Source organism: Nicotiana tabacum, chromosome 10 (genome assembly GCF_000715075.1).
Source record: "Nicotiana tabacum cultivar K326 chromosome 10, ASM71507v2, whole genome shotgun sequence".
NCBI classification, from domain to species: Eukaryota; Viridiplantae; Streptophyta; class Magnoliopsida; order Solanales; family Solanaceae; genus Nicotiana; species Nicotiana tabacum.
In genome coordinates, this window is record NC_134089.1 from 126,368,765 (window position 1) to 126,385,566 (window position 16,802).

General features: G+C 40.7%; 1 protein-coding gene across 1 annotated transcript; it reads right to left on the reverse strand.

Moving 5' to 3' along the window:
- Positions 1 to 15,534: 15,534 nt before the first annotated feature.
- LOC142165362 (putative mitochondrial protein AtMg00860) lies at positions 15,535 to 16,056 on the reverse strand. Its single transcript, XM_075223934.1, has 2 exons — positions 16,041 to 16,056; positions 15,535 to 15,947 (listed from the first exon to the last, which is right to left on the reverse strand). Exons 1-2 carry the CDS (start codon positions 16,054 to 16,056, stop codon positions 15,535 to 15,537), a joined length of 429 nt encoding a protein of 142 aa, XP_075080035.1.
- Between the last annotated feature and the right edge of the window lie 746 nt (positions 16,057 to 16,802).

The following is a 16,802-nucleotide window of genomic DNA, read 5'->3' on the forward strand; positions in this document are numbered from 1 at the left end:
TAAATCATGAATTATAGGACTGATCTAAAAATTTTGGTTTAATTTCATCAAGTCGCGATTGGGTTTTTGACGTGAAATGTGAGTTAATTGTTTAACGAGCGAAATGGGTATTGAACTGGGCAAACGAGCTCAGAATTGAGTTTCGATTGAAGGGTTGTGTTCGTATTATTATTTGCAACTCATAGGAACAAGAATCGTCTAATTCCGAGTTTGTATGATGGAGTTAGAGCCATTTTAGTGAAAAATGGCTGTGCTGCAAATTTCTTAAAAGCTGCTGTATTTTCTGCAGCAGTGAATAGTACCCGCGCGTAAAATCTTGAATGCGCATGAACAGTGCCCCGCGTGAACAGTACCGAAAATTTCTGGACAGATTTAATGTCCAGCAGTCCGAGTTTGGTCATTTTTTTTTGACTTCCAAGCTCGGATTTCTGGTGATTTTTAGCAAGAAATCTTGGGAAATCTTGAGGTAAGTCACTTATGATTATTTTTACTCCATAATATTGAATTATTATCGAATAATCCGACTAGATTACATGTGTTATGAGGAGTAAATTGAAGATTTAGGCCTAGGGATTTGAAAATAAGATTTGAAGATTTGAGGGGTCATTTGAACTCCGATTTTGGTAAATTTTATATGTACGGACTCGTGGCGAGACGAGAAATCCGGTGATGTGACTTTCGTAATTTTTCAAGAAGTGGGCCCGGGACTCGGGTTTTGCGAATTTCGTGAATTTCGATATTTTTCGAGTCTTTTCGATTGGGTTATATTCCCTTAGCCTATTGTAATGTATTCATTGTGGTTTTGACCAGATTCGACGCGCGAAGAGGTAAATTCGAGAGGCAAGGGCATAGCGGAGTAGACATTGGACCGTCTTGAGGTGAGTAATGATTTTAAATGATGCACTGAGGGTTTGAAACCCCCGGATTGCACAACATACTGCTATGTTGAGATGAGACATGCTTTATATGACGAGCGTGTGGTCATTTACTATTGGGGATTGTGACTTGGTCCATCCCAGTTGATATTTTTACCACGTAATTGATAAAGATTTATTGTTTTTTACTATGATTGGGCTTATTGCCATATTTGGGCTTCGTGCCAATTATCTGAAATCTTTTGTGAATTTACATCACTATTTTCCTCACGAATTGAAATATTATTTGAACTCAGTCCAATTTAATTATATTATTTTGTGAACTCAGCTACATTTATACTCAACTCGAGATTTAATGATATTTATAATGTTGTTGAGCTGAGCACTATTGTTTTACTGATTCCCAAGAGGCTTATGATTATTTTCTAGACTGATTGAGGCCGAGGGCCATACGTGAGGATATGTTGAGTGATGTGAGGAGGCTTTCAGGCCTCGAGTGTTATATGAGGAGGCTTTCAGGCCTCATGTGTGATGTGTGAAGGCTTTCAGGCCTATTGATATTGCGCTTGGGCTGTAGGAGCCCCTCCGGAGTCTGTACACACCACCAGTGAGCGCAGGGTACCCAGGTGAGTTAGGAGTGGGCCAGAGAGGCCGTTGCTTGTGTGTGGTAAGTTGGGAGTGAGCCCGAGGGGCTGATGTTGTGTATTGGTGTATTGGGAGTGAGCCCTAGGGCTGATACTATACTGAGATTTACATATTGAGCCCGAGGGGCAAGCTTTTGATTTATCCTTACTGTGGAAATTATTTGTCTTTACTATTTTAAAAGAAGAATTATCTGATACTCACTATTTTACTGTATAACTGATTTTACTGCTTGGGATAGCGCTATATTGTGCCGTTATGAGATTTCATGTTTTCAGTCGTTATTTATTTTTATTACTCACTGGGTCGGAGTACTCACATTACTCCCTGCACCATGTGTGCAGATACAGGCAGAGCTGAGTTCGCTCCTGAGCGCTGATTCTTTCCAGACCAGGCGGTGACTAGGAGTAACGAGGTAGTTGTTGACGTCCGCAGCCCCGTTTTCTCCCTTATCTTTGTTATTTATGATAATTCCAGACTTTGTAAAATATTAGTAAACTCTGTAATAGCTCATAACTTGTGACACCCCGATTTTGGGCTGAGTTGGGAGGGTTTTCCTTGTTCTATCACGTTTATTTCGCATTTAAGATTATATTGCCCATGATTTAGACTTATTCCTGCTAAGTAATAATAAAGAGATGTATTGTTTTGTTGATTGGCTGGCCTTGTCCTCACGAGAGGCGCCATCACGATCGGGTTGGGATTTTGGGTCGTGACAAGTTGTATCAGAGCTTAGGTTACTAGGTCTCGCGAGTCATGAGCAAGTTTAGTAGAGTCTCGCGGATCGGTACGGAGACGTCTGTATTTATCCTTGAGAGGCTGTAGAACCTTTAGGAAAACTTCATATTCTTGAATTCTTATCGTGCGTCCTTGATTCAGCTGGAAAAAAAAGTAACTCTTACAATTCCATCCACGTGTTCGTATGCGCGAACGAGCGCTCAGTATTAGATGTGCCTTGATGGCTTGTAATTCCCCGGATGAAGGGCGAGACGTAATCGCTATGAGTTTGATGTTAGGCCAGTCTGGAGGATTTGAGGCTGGATCCTTGCCTATGGCTTAAGCACCGAAGTGCTGATTGTGCGAGCAAGAGTTTTGAAATTATATGTCCGGTATTGTCCCTATTAGTGGGAATGATGGTTGGATAGCCACGTGAGGAGTATGTTAGTACTGCGAGATATATTTATATGACTTGAAGGTGACGAGGAAGGGCGTCAGGATAATAGATGAACTATTAAGTGTTTGATTTTCATTGTGATCTGATGTGTAGCCCCGAGTTATGGGCGCGTGAAGAATCTTTTCATATCTCCTGTTTGGAGTGAAGTAAATTTCATGTTACGGTATGAGTTTAGACTCAGGAAGACTAAGTGATTGTGTAATGTTAATGATGGTGGAAGCTATACAAAAATATTAATTAGAAGTGAAACATGTGGGTTATCTCCTGCGGAGTGTTCTAAGGTGGTGCGATTCTTATAATATCTATTAGAAGATCTCATTTACAAGTAAAGAATATGCGTTGAAATCTAAATTTGGTCACCTAGAGAGTGGGCTTAACTGTTATGTGAGTGAATGCTAGAATTGCAGAAGAGTTAAAATTCTAGATGATTTGTGTTTCCACAAGCTTATGAAAGAGTGAGTTCAATCTCACTATGGTATTATGGCAATAATAGAGTATGTGCGTTATGATTTATTGAGTGCGTTTTGATCTATGTCTTTGAGCCAAGTTGGAGAGTTTGCTATTAAATAAATTGATTACACGATTTTGTGCTATATTGGTTCCAGTTTGAGGCGTGTTGGTGAGTCGGTTATTGCTTACGGGGATTAAGGTCGATCAGGCAGTGGACGGGCCTATTTTTTTTTGTTATTGTTTCAAATTATGTCATTACAAGAATTGTCCAGTCTGCCACAAATATGCGTCTGTATTATTCGATCCCGGTTCCACCTATTCTTATGTGTCCTCATATTTTGCACATTATTTGGGTACGCCCCGAGAGTTTCCTTCTTCACCTGTTCATGTATCTACCCCGGTGGGCGATACTGTTATTGTGGACCGTGTGTATGGGTCATGTGTTGTGATTATTGAGGGTCTGCAGACCCGAGTTGATCTATTGCTGTTGAGCATGGTAGATTTTGATATTATTCTGGGCATGGATTGGTTATCTCCATATCATGCTATTCTAGACTGTCATGCTAAGACAGTTACTTTGGCTATTCCGGGCGTTCCGAGGATCGAGTGGCGTGGCATGACTGATTATGTCTCTAGCAGAGTAATTTCTTTCTTGAAAGCCCAACGTATGGTTGGGAAGGGTTATCTATCATATCTCGCTTTTGTGCGGGATGTTGGAGCTGAGACTCTTAGTATTGATTCTGTCCCAGTTGTGAGGGACTTTCCTGATGTATTTCCTGCAGACCTGCCGAGCATGCCGCCGGACAGGGATATTGATTTTGGCATTGACTTAGTGCCGGGAACTCAACCCATTTCTATTCCTCCATATCGTATGGCACCAGCAGAGCTGAAAGAATTGAAGGAGCAGCTTCAGGAACTCCTAGATAAGGGGTTCATTCGGCCTAGCATGTCCCCGTGGGGTGCACCTGTTTTATTTGTGAAGAAGAAAGATGGAACAATGAGAATGTGCATTGATTATAGGCAGTTGAATAAGGTAACAGTGAAGAACAAGTATCCTTTGTCTCACATTGATGACTAATTTGATTAGCTTTAGGGAGCGAGGGTATTTTCTAAGATTGATCTCTGTTCGGGCTATCACCAGTTGAAAATCAGGGAATCGTATATTCCCAAGACTGCCTTCAGGACTAGATATGGTCACTATGAATTTTTGGTTATGTCTTTCGGGCTGACCAATGCCCCAGCAGCGTTCATGCATTTGATGAACAGTGTATTTCAGCCTTATCTGGATGCATTTGTTATTGTATTCATTGATGATATCCTGGTGTACTCGCGTAGCCAGGAGGAGCATGCCCAACATTTGCGTGTAGTGTTGCAGAGATTGAGAGAGGAGAAGCTTTATGCAAAATTCTCCAAATGTGAATTTTGGCTAAGTTCTATGGCATTTTTGGGACACATAGTGTCCAACGAGGGTATACAGGTTGATCCAAGGAAGATAGAAGCAGTGCAGAGTTGGTCTAGACCGTCCTCAGTCACAGAGATTCGGAGTTTTCTTGGGCTAGCAGGCTATTATCGCCGATTTGTTCAGGGGTTTTCTTCTATTGCATCGCCTTTGACCAAGTTGACTCAGAAAGGTGCCCCATTTGTATGGTCCGGCGAGTGTGAGGAGAGCTTTCAGAAGCTCAAGGAACTTCTGACCACAGCTCCAGTGTTGGTGTTACCTTCAGCTACAGGTTCATACACGGTATATTGTAATGCTTCCAGAGTTGGGATTGGTTGTGTGCTAATGCAGGAGGGTAGAGTTATTGCTTATGCTTCTCGTCAGTTGAAGCCCCATGAGAAGAACTACCCTGTTCATGATTTGGAGTTGGCTGCTATAGTTCATGCCTTAAAAATTTGGAGGCACTATTTATATGGCGTATCTTGTGAGGTATTCACTGATCATCGTAGTCTTCACCATTTATTTAAACAAAAAGATCTTAATTTGAGGCAGCGGAGATGGCTTGAGTTACTTAAAGACTATGATATTACCATTCTATATCATCCGGGAAAGGCCAATGTAGTGGTCGATGCGTTGAGCCGAAAGGCAGTCAGTATGGGGAGTTTGACTTACATCCTAGTTGGGGAGAGGCCTCTTGCAGTTGATGTTCAGACCTTGGCCAATCAGTTGGTGCGGTTAGATATTTCTGAGCCTAGTCGGGTATTGCCTAGTGTGGTTTCTCGATCTTCCTTATATGATCGCATCAGAGAGCACCAGTATGATGATCCGCATTTGCTTATCCTTAAGGACAGAGTTCAGCATGATAATGCCAAAGATGTGACTATAGGTGATAATGGCGTATTGAGGATGCATGGCCGTATTTGTGTGCCCGATGTTGATGGGCTTAGAGATTTTATTCTTGAGGAGGCCCATAGTTCGCGGTATTCCATCCATCCGGGTGCTGCGAAGATGTATCAGGACTTGAGACAGCATTACTGGTGGAGGATAATGAGGAAAGACATTGTGGGATATGTGGCTCGGTGTCTCAACTGTCTGCAGGTGAAATATGAGCATCAGAGACCGGGCAATTTGCTTTAGCAGATGATTATTCCTGAGTGGAAATGGGAGAGAGTTACTATGGATTTCGTGAGTGGCCTTCCTCGGACTTTGAAGAATTTTGATTCGATTTGGGTTGTTGTGGATAGGCTGACCAAGTCAGCGCATTTCATTCCGGTGTGTACCACATATTCTGCGGAGCGGCTGGCTAGGATCTTTATTCAGGAGATTGTGCGGTTGCATGGTGTTCCAGTTACTATTATTTCGGATAGAGGTACTCAGTTCACTTCTCAGTTTTGGAGGACGTTTCAGCACGAGTTGGGCACTCAGGTGGAGTTGAGTTCAGCATTTCATCCTCAGATGGACGGACAGTCCGAGCGTACTATTTAGATATTGGAGGATAAGTTGTGTGCCTGCGTGATTGATTTTGGAGGTTCTTGGGTTGAATTTTTACCACTTGCAGAGTTTGCCTACAACAACAGCTATCAGTCTAGTATTCAGATGGCACCGTATGAGGCCTTATATGGGAGGCGGTGTAGAACTCCAGTGGGTTGGTTTGAGCCTGGTGAGGCTAGGTTGTTGGGTACAGATTTGGTCCAGGATGCCTTAGAAAAGGTGAAGGTGATTCAGGAAAGACTTCGCACAGCTCAGTCGCGTTAGAAGAGTTATGCGGACCGGAAGGTCCGAGATGTGTCTTTTATGGAGGGAGAGAAGGTTTTGCTGAAGGTTTCGCCGATGAAGGGTGTTATGAGGTTCGGAAAGAAAGGGAAGTTGAGTCTGCGGTTTATTAGACCATTTGAGGTACTTAGGAGGATTGGAGAGGTGGCTTACGAGCTTGCTTTGCCGCCTAGATTGTCGGGTGTTCATCCGGTATTCCATGTGTCCATGCTCCGGAAGTACATTGGGGACCCGTCTCATATTTTAGATTTCAGTATAGTACAGTTAGATGAAAATTTGATTTATAATGTGGAGCCAGTAGCTATTATGAGTCGACAGGTTCAAAAATTAAGATCAAAAGATATAGCATCAGTGAAAGTACAGTGGAGAGGTCGGCCCGTGGAGGAGGCTACTTCGGAGACCGAGCAGGAGATGCGGAGCAGGTACTCGCACCTATTTGAAACTCCAGGTATGTTTCTTAACTCGCTCGAGGATGAGCGTTTGTTTTAGTTGGGGAGAATGTAACGACTCGAACCGTCGTTTCCTGTATTTTCGTCCCGTATTCCCCGTTAAATGCTTATTCATGTTTCAATATGTGTACTTGGTGAATTTGAGTCAATTCGGATCGAGTTTGGTATGAAATGGGACAATTAGTCTCTTTAAGGAAGAATTAGTTTGGAAAAGTCAACCGGACGTTGACTTGTGAGTTAGAGGGCTCGGAATTGAATTCCGATGATTCGGTTAGTTTCGGGGGATGATTTAAGGCCTAGGAGCGCAATCGGAATTAATTTTGAAGGTCCGGTGAAGAAATTAGCTCATTTTGGCGAAGTTAGTATTTTGGCGATTTCCGGTTGATAGATGAAATTTTGATCCGACGGTCGGAATGGAATTCCGAGAATTTCTGTAGCTTCGTTATGTCATTTTGGACTTGTGTGCAAAATTTGAAGTCAATCGGACGTGATTTGATAGGTTTCGGCATCGGAAATAGAAGTTGGAAATTCTAAAGTTCATAAAACTTGGATTGGAGGTTGATTCATTATTTTAGCATTGTTTGATGTGATTTGAGGCCTCTAGCAAGTCCGTAATGTATTTTTGGACTGGTTGGTATTATTGGTCGGGGTCCCGGGGGCCTCGGGTGTATTTCGGATGCCCAACGGGTCATTTTTGGAAGATTTTTGTCGTTTTGAGCATAAATGTAATGATCTAAAGGTTCATTTTTAGTTCTAGAGATCCAAATTTAATTTCGAGACTTCCAGAATTTAAATCATGAATTATAGGACTGATCTGAAAATTTTGGTTTAATTTCATCTAGTCGCGGTTGGGTTTTTGACGTGAAATGTGAGTTAATTATTTAACGAGCGAAATGGGTATTGAACTGGGCAAACGAGCTCCGAATTGAGTTTCTATTGAAGGTTTATGTTCATATTATTATTTGTGACTCATAGGAACAAGAATCGTCTAATTTCGAGTTTGTATGATGGAGTTAGAGCCATTTTAGTGAAAAATGGTTGTGCTGCAAATTTCTTAAAAGCTGCTGTATTTTCTAAAGCAGTGAAAAGTACCCGCGCGTGAACAGTAACCACACGGGTGAACAGTGAACAGTGACCTCACGCGCATGAATAGTGCCCCCGCGTGAACATACCGAAAATTTCTGGACAGATTTAATGTCCAGTAGTCCGAGTTTGGTCATTTGTTTTGACTTCCAAGCTCGGATTTTGGGCGATATTTAGCAAGAAATCTTGGGAAATCTTGAGGTAAGTCACTTGTGATTATTTCTACTCCATAATATTGAATTATCATTGAATAATCCGACTAGATTACATGTTTTTGAGGAGTAAATTGAAGATTTAGGCCTAGAGATTTGAAAATAAGATTTGAAGATTTGAGGGGCCATTTGAACTCCGATTTTGGTAAATTTTATCTGTACGGACTCGTGGCGAGACGAGGAATCCGATGATATGACTTTTGTAATTTCATGAATTTTGATATTTTTCGAGTCTCGGGTTTTGCGAATTTCGTGAATTTCGATATTTTTCGAGTCTTTTCGATTGGGTTATATTCCCTTAGCCTATTGTAATGTATTCGTTGTGATTTTGACCAAATTCGATGCGCGAAGAGGTAAATTCGAGAGGCAAGGGCGTAGCAGAGTAGACATTGGACCGTCTTGAGGTGAGTAATGATTTAAATGATGCACTGAGGGTTTGAAACTCCGGATTGCACAACATACTGCTATGTTGAGAAGAGACACGCGTTGTATGACGAACACGGGGCCATTTACTATTGGGGATTGTGACATGGTCCATCCCAGTTGATATTTTTACCGCGTAAGTGATAAAGATTTATTGTTTTTCACTATGATTGAGCTTATTGCCATATTTGGGCTTCGTGCCAATTATCTGAAATCTTTTGTGAATTTACATCACTATTTTCCTCACAAATTGAAATATTATTTCAACTCAGTCCAATTGAATTATATTATTTTGTGAACTTAGCTACATTTATACTCAACTCGAGATTTAATGATATTTATAATGCTGTTGAGCTGAGCACTATTGTTTTACTGATGCCCAAGAGGCTTATGATTATTTTCTGGACTGATTGAGGCCGAGGGCCATACGTGAGGATATGTTGAGTGATGTGAGGAGGCTTTCAGGCCTCGAGTGTTATATGAGGAGGCTTTTAGGCCTCGTGTGTGATGTGTGAAGGCTTTCAGGCCTATTGATATTGCGCTTGGGCTGTAGGAGCCCCTCCGGAGTCTGTACACACCCCCAGTGAGCGCAGGGTACCCAGGTGAGTTGGGAGTGGGCCCGAGAGGCCGTTGCTTGTGTGTGGTAAGTTGGGAGTGAGCCCGAGGGGCTGATGTTGTGTGTTGGTGTGTTGGGAGTGAGCCCGAGGGGCTGATACTATATTGAGATTTACATATTGAGCCCGAGGGGCAAGCTTTTGATTTATCCTTTCTGTGGAAATTATTTGCCTTTACTATTTTAAAAGAAGAATTATCCGATACTCACTATTTTACTGTATAACTGATTTTACTGCTTGGGATAGCGCTATATTGTGTCGTTATGAGATTTCATGTTTTCAGTCATTATTTATTTTTATTACTCATTGGGTCGGAGTACTCACATTACTCCCTGCACAATGTGTGCAAATACAAGCAGAGCTGAGTTCGCTCCTGAGCGCTGATTCTTTCCAGACCAGGCGGTGACTAGGAGTAACGAGGTAGCTGTTGACGTCCGCATCCCCGTTTTCTCCCTTATCTTTGTTATTTATGATAATTCCAGACTTTGTAAAATATTAGTAAACTCTGTAGTAGCTCATGACTTGTGACACCCCGATTTCGGGCTGAGTTGGGAGGGTTTTCCTTATTCTATCACGTTTATTTCGCATTTAAGATTATATTGCCCATGATTTAGACTTATTCCTGCTAAGTAATTATAAAGAGATGTATTGTTTTGTTGATTGGCTGGCCTTGTCCTCACGATAGGCACCATCACGACCGGGTTGGGATTTTGGGTGGTGACACTCCCCCCCCACGTGGCAATAGACAGGCTATTCAAATATATGACCAATTGGTCATATATGCTTAGTAGAGGAAATGTGTAACTCATTCAAGTCTTAGTCATATTAGTCATATTAGTCATATTAGTCATAATTAACACATTTAAGTCTTAGCAAACCAAAGATATTAGAAATCACATTCTGTATTTTGGTTTCAAACCAAAGATATTAGAAACAGAATCATTGTCCAACATTAAAATCCATAGCAAAGTCTCGTTCAAAATCAGAAGCAGAAACCTTACTCCTTCCAAACAAAAAAACGTGATTCATTCCAAGAAGTTCAAGGAATCAAAAGCAATATTCGTCCGTGAATTTCTACAAAGCAAGGGCAAATTTCTCTCAATCATTCGTTTTCCAACGGAGTATTTATGGAGTTTTCCCTACTCCAGGTATGTTAAGGCCCTCCCTTCTTTATTTTGCCTTGGTCCAAATTATACTGAAGAAACGAGCAAACACACAGTTTCCATAAATTACCTTATTAATAGAAATAGTCTTGATTCCCTATGAGATTATTATTATCTTCTGTTCATGGATCTCAGAATAATAAACAGTTGAAAAAGTTTATCCGAAAGAAATATTGAGATTATTACGTATTTTTCATGCATTTCACTCATTTATACATGTGCATTGACCCATGACCAGATGGGACTAGATGGTGTTATATACGCGTATATATGTATACTATATTTATATGGGATACGGGAAAAAGGTTACGATGTTATATACGCATCACCACCTGATCAGCTGGTATATGATGATGATGTTGCCCATAGTGGATGAAATATGACTTAGACGGCGTTATATACACGTATATATGTATGTATATGTATATGGGATATGGAAAAGGATTATAGCATTATATACGCACCACCACCTGATCAGCTGGTATATGTCGATGATGTTGCCCAGAGTGGCCGAGACGATATGATGGGATGCCCTCAGTGGCTTGATGATATTATGTACACCCATACCTATGCATGGCACAACATTTATACGCACGTGCATAACATTATAAATGTTTCATAATTTACAAAGTTATTCAGATTTAAAGATGTGGTTCTATATTCCATGTTTCATCTATGTCTTTTACGTACTAATTTTCATGCCTTACATACTCAGTACATTTTTCATACTGACGCCCTATTTCACGGGTCCTGTGTTTCATGCCCGCAGGTGTAGGTAGGCAAGCTGAAGGTCCCCCTTCTTAGGATCCCTGATCAGCGAGAGTTGGCGTGCTCCACTTGATCCAGAGCTGCTTTTGAGTTTCGTACGATACGTTTGTGTGTGTGTATCAGTCTTGTCTTTGTATAGCTATGTTTCTATTAAAGGTCTGTAGACAGTATGTCTAGTTGGGTTGTATGTGGCCTTGACGGCTTTCAGTTTTGGATGTATAGTTGTCTATAGCAGCCTTGCCGGCTCTCCCACTGTATTCTGCCTGCATATGTACATATGCCTTAAAGGCAGGTTTCCTTCTTGTATGTTATTTTCGTAACTTAGCAAATGTTATTCAGGCTCATATCTTAGATGAATGCTTAGAGGTATTTGACAGGTGGGACACAGGCACCCGTCGCGGCCCATCGGTTTGGGTCGTGACAAGGACGGTATCCTGGGAGGTCCCCGATTGTTATCTTTGTGCTGAGCTGTATTTCTTTCTGTTTACTTTGCCTCTGTAGTAGTTGTTGTTGTCATTTATATCCTGTGTTGCTTTTACTATTGTACTTACTTATACTGTATGTTCTACACTGTTGAACCTTATATTTTTTTTAACCTCAGTAGGGCCCTGACCTTCCTCGTCACTACCCGACCAAGGTTAGGCTTGGCACTTACTGAGTACCACTGTGGTGTACTCATGCCCTTTCTGCGCATGTTTTTCATGTGCAGATCCAGGTACTTCCACTCATACTTATCACGCTTGAGACGAGGCACTTGTAGAGACTCCGAGATATATCTTCCGCGTCCGCAGACTAAAGAGTCCCTTTCAACTCTCCCTTTTGTATTAGCCCTTCTGTACTTTCGTTTCTTTGTTAGATATTCTGGAGTTAGATGCTTGTAGACATTCAAAGGCTTGTAATCATGAGATTCCGGGTTTTGGGAATGTTATTAGTTTTGAGAGTTGTTATTGTGTATGCCGAGCGGCATTTTAAACATTGTTTTATTTCACTATTTTGGTTTTTAATTATTCCTTCTGCAAATTTTGTTTATTTTTCGCATTGTTAGGCTTACTTAGTCGTAGAGACTAGGTGCCATCATGATGGTTTACCGAGGGAGAACTGGGGTCATGACAAGTTGGTATCAGAGCTCTAGGTTTATAGGAGTCATGAATCACAAGCAGGTTTATTAGAGTCTCGCGGATCGGTAAGGAGACGTCTGTACTTATCTGCGAGAGGCTATGTAACTGTTAGGAAAGTTCCACTTCATTTGATTTCCTTATCGTGCGAGATTTTGATATCACAATTCTAAACTTCTGTCTTCTATTCTCTCACAGATGGTGAGGACATGTGCTACCGGAGAAGATCAGGCACTCACGCCCCCTACTGGAGCCGTCAGAGGTCGGGGCCGGGGTAGAGGCAGAGGACGCGCACATGGTACAGCCAGAGCACCCGCGCGAGCTGCTGCCGAGGTACCACCAGCAATTCTAGCCGGAGTCCGGGCACCTGATACGCCTACTGCTACTACTACTCCAACTCTCTAGGAGACTCTTGCACAGTTCATGTGCATGTACACCACTCTGAGCTCAGGCAGGGTTGCTTCCCCTTGCTGCAACCACATTTTAGGCTGGGGAGGAGCATAGACTCCCGCCACCCACACTCCTGAGCAGCGAGTGCATGTTGATTAGGTCTTAGAGATTATTCCTGTACCGCCTACAATCCCAGGTCAGCCCGAGGATAGGGCAATGACTTTCGAGGATGAGCAGCGGAGGCTTGAGAGGTTCAAGAAGTATGATCCTCCTGTATTTAGTGGGTTATCCTCAGAATATGCCTTGGGATTTTTGGAGGAGTGTTACCGTATCCTCCGCACTATGGGTATATCAGGATCGAGTGGGGTTTCTTTCACTGCCTTCCAGCTTCGAGGAGCCCCCTATGAGTGGTGGCGTACCTATGAGTTAGACAGTCCAGATGAGGCAGCAAGCTAACTTGGACTCAGTTTTCGGATATGTTCCTGAGAGAGTTTGTGATAACAACACGATAGGGGATTCAAGAATTACTAAAGAAAATCAAGAAACGTGCGGAAGCTGAAAGAAAATAAAGAAACGAAATAGCTGGAAAATTAAAGATAAATTGAATTCAAGAAATGGTTTCTTGAATTCAAGAAGTCTATTCTTGAAATTGAATCCTAAAAACAACAATTAGCTAACAAAGAACTAATCGTCTTTGGTAAAGAATTAAAAAACAAGAGATAGATTGTGAACCTGACCCTTTAGAATAACAAGAACAACAATAAGCCTGAACTTATCACCTTTCTTGAATACCTAGAAGTGATTTAAGATGTCGAAAGAGTTTAATCTTACCACCTTAAGTTGAGTCTTGAAGGTTGAAGAATAAATCCAAGAGTAGCCACACACAAGAGTGCAAGAAAAATCTCACAATTTTTATTGATAATAATCTGAATAAAGTCTAAAACAAAGAAGAAACCCCTTTATATAGGGAAGGGGTTACGAAATTCTACCTAAAAAAACAAGGAAATAAAGTCCTAAACTACTTTGGACAACTAGTCCAACTACCATAGGAAAAGGTAAAACTCTTGGAAACAAAAACCAAGTCAATTTTGGAAAGTAATTCCAATAATCTTAGGAAAATAAAAACAAAACCTTAACTACCTATGAAAGCACCAAATATGTCCTAACAAACTAGGAAACAAAATAAGGAACTTTGACTCCTTCTCCTATGTTTTGGCCGCCCCTCTCTAAGCTGACTTGGGCGCCAAGTTGGCTCCTTTGTGAGTTGATTTAGGCGCCTAATTTAGGCCCTCCTTGACTGGTGCTTGGACCCCAATCTACATCCTCTTGAACTTGGACTTGGACCATGAAATGAGTGTAGCACTTAGCTAAATCCTCTCCATAATTCTTGAGCTCTTCTTTCACCATTAGCGCCTTCTTGATCTCTCATTGAAGCCCAACAACCTTGTCTTGCTTCTCCTTAGCTTAAGACCTTGTAAATGACTTTCTTGGTGCTTCTAAAGCTTTATCCTTGTCCGTGGAGCTATAATTCCCCTCCTCTTGAAAGGAATTCGTCCTCGAATTTGAACCTATATCAAACAAGGATAAGTCAGCAACATTGAAAGTAGCACTTACTTGAAACTCACCTAGAAGGTCCAATTTGTAAGCATTATCTCAAATCATTTCAAGTACTTTAAATGGCCCATCTCCTCTAGGGTGTAATTTTGTCTTCCTTTTAGATGTAAGGGGGTTAAAGCCATAAACAACTTCAAAAGGAGAATAACCAGTAGATGAATGAACAGTTCGTTTGTAAGCAAATTCTACCATAGGCAAGTGATCCTCCCAAGAAGTTAATTTTCCTTTTAGAGCAGCCCTTAACATATTTCCTAAGGTTCTATTTACTACCTCATTTTGCCCATTAGTTTGTGGATGACATGAAGTAGAAAACAACAATTTTATTCCCTATTTTCCCCAAAGCAGACGCCAAAAGTGGTTGAGAAACTTAGCATCCCTATCACTAATAATAGTTTGGGGTATACCATGTAATGTAACAACTTCTCTAACAAATAAATCAGCAACATGAGAAGCATCATTAGTCTTTAAACAAGGAATAAAACGAGCCATTTTTGAGAACCTATCTACCACAACAAAGATGTTATCCTTATTATACCTTGTTCTAGGCAACCCTAACACAAAGTCCATAGAAATATCAATCCAAGGTGAAATAGGCACAGGTAATGGTGTGTATAAACCATGTGGAAACACTTTAGATTTAGCTTGTTTGCACTGTGGGCATTGAGCACAAAATTTTTCTACATCTTTTCTCATATTAGGCCAAAAGAAATTTTCAGCAAGGATGTCAAGTGTTTTAGGCACACCAAAGTGTCCCATAAGCCCCCCACAATGTGCTTCCCTCACAAAAACTTCTCGCAAAGAACAATTAGGGACACAAAGCTTATTCTCTTTAAAAAGAAACCCATCTTTCAGATTATACTTCTCAAAAGGCCCATTTAAACATGCCGAAATGCTACATCAAAATCAGAATCATCAACATATAATTCCTTAATATGATCAAATCCCATCAATTTAGAAGTAAGAGTAGAAACAAGAGCGTACCTTCTTGAAAGAGCATCAGCAACTATATTGTCTTTACCTTGCTTGTAGCTAATGACATAAGGAAATGTCTCAATGAATTCAACGATTTGGCATGTCTTCTACTCAATTTACATTGGCTTTTCAAGTATCTTAAAGACTCATGGTCAGTTTTTATCACAAACTCCTTTGGCCACAAATAATGCTGCCATGTAGCAAGAACCCTTACCAAGGCATACAATTCTTTATCAAAAGTAGAATAATTCAATGCAGCCCTATTCAACTTCTCACTAAAATAAGCAATTGGTTTAGAATCTTGCATTAAAATAACCCCAATACCTCTACCAGATGCATCGCATTCAATTTCAAAAGACTTATTAAAATCAGGTAATTGTTACAAAGGAGCAGAACACAATTTATCCTTCAAAATATTAAATGCATGCTCTTGTTCTTTCCCCCAATTAAAGACCTTATCCTTCTTAATGACTTCAGTTAAAGGTGCAGCAATTGAACTAAAATCTCTAATAAATCTCCTATAAAAGCTAGCAAGTCTATGAAAACTTCTAACTTCAGTAATGCTATTAGGTGTAGGCCAATCTTTAATCGCTTTGATTTTATCTTCATCTACTTCAACACCTCTAGAACTCACAACAAAACCCAGAAAAACTACCTTATCTACACAAAAAGTGCACTTGGATAGATTTGCATATAGTTGTTGCTCCCTAAGCACATTACAAACTTGTTTCAAATGTTCGACATGCTCTTCTAAAGATTTAGAAAAGATAAGAATATCATCAAAATAAGCGACTACAAATTTTCCATGAAAATCCTTAAAGATATGGTTCATTAACCTCATGAATGTACTAGGTGTATTAGTTAACCCCGAACGGCATCACTAACCATTCTTACAATCCATATTTAGTTTTAAAGGTAGTTTTCCACTCATCTCCAGGATTCATTCTAATTTGGTGATATCCACTCTTCAAATCAATTTTAGAGAATATTTGAGACCCATGCAATTGGTCAAGCATATCATCTAAATGAGGAATAGAATGACGATACTTTAACGTTATTTTATTGATGGCGCGGCAGTCCACGCACATCCTCCAAGTGCTATCCTTATTTGGCACCAAAAGCACGGGCACAGAACAGGGACTCATGCTTTCTGTTACATATCCCTTATCAAGCAGCTCCTCTACTTGTTTTTGCAATTCTTTTGTTTCTTCGGGATTACTCCTATAAGCAGGCCTATTAGGAATTTGTGATCCTAGCACAAAATCAATTTGATGCTCTATTCCTCTTAAAGGTGGTAAACCTTTAGGAAGATCCTCAGGAAAAACATCTTCAAAATCCTGCAAAAGGTTAGAAATAATACTAGGCAAAGAGGATGTTAGTGAATCATTATTAAGCAGAACTTCCTTATAAGTGAGCAAGATAATAGGCAGCCCCTCCTTTTTGGCAATTAAACACTCTTTGGCTTTTGCAAGGCTCACTTTTTTTTCAATCTTAGCCTCTTTCCTCTCACCAATGGTTTCTTTTTTTTCACTCTTCCCCACCTTTTCCTTTCTCTCATTGCTGCCCTCTCTCTCCTCACACCTCACTTCATATTTTCCTCTTTTTCTTTCCCTTTAGTCTCTCGTTTTGATCCCTCCCCATGTTTCC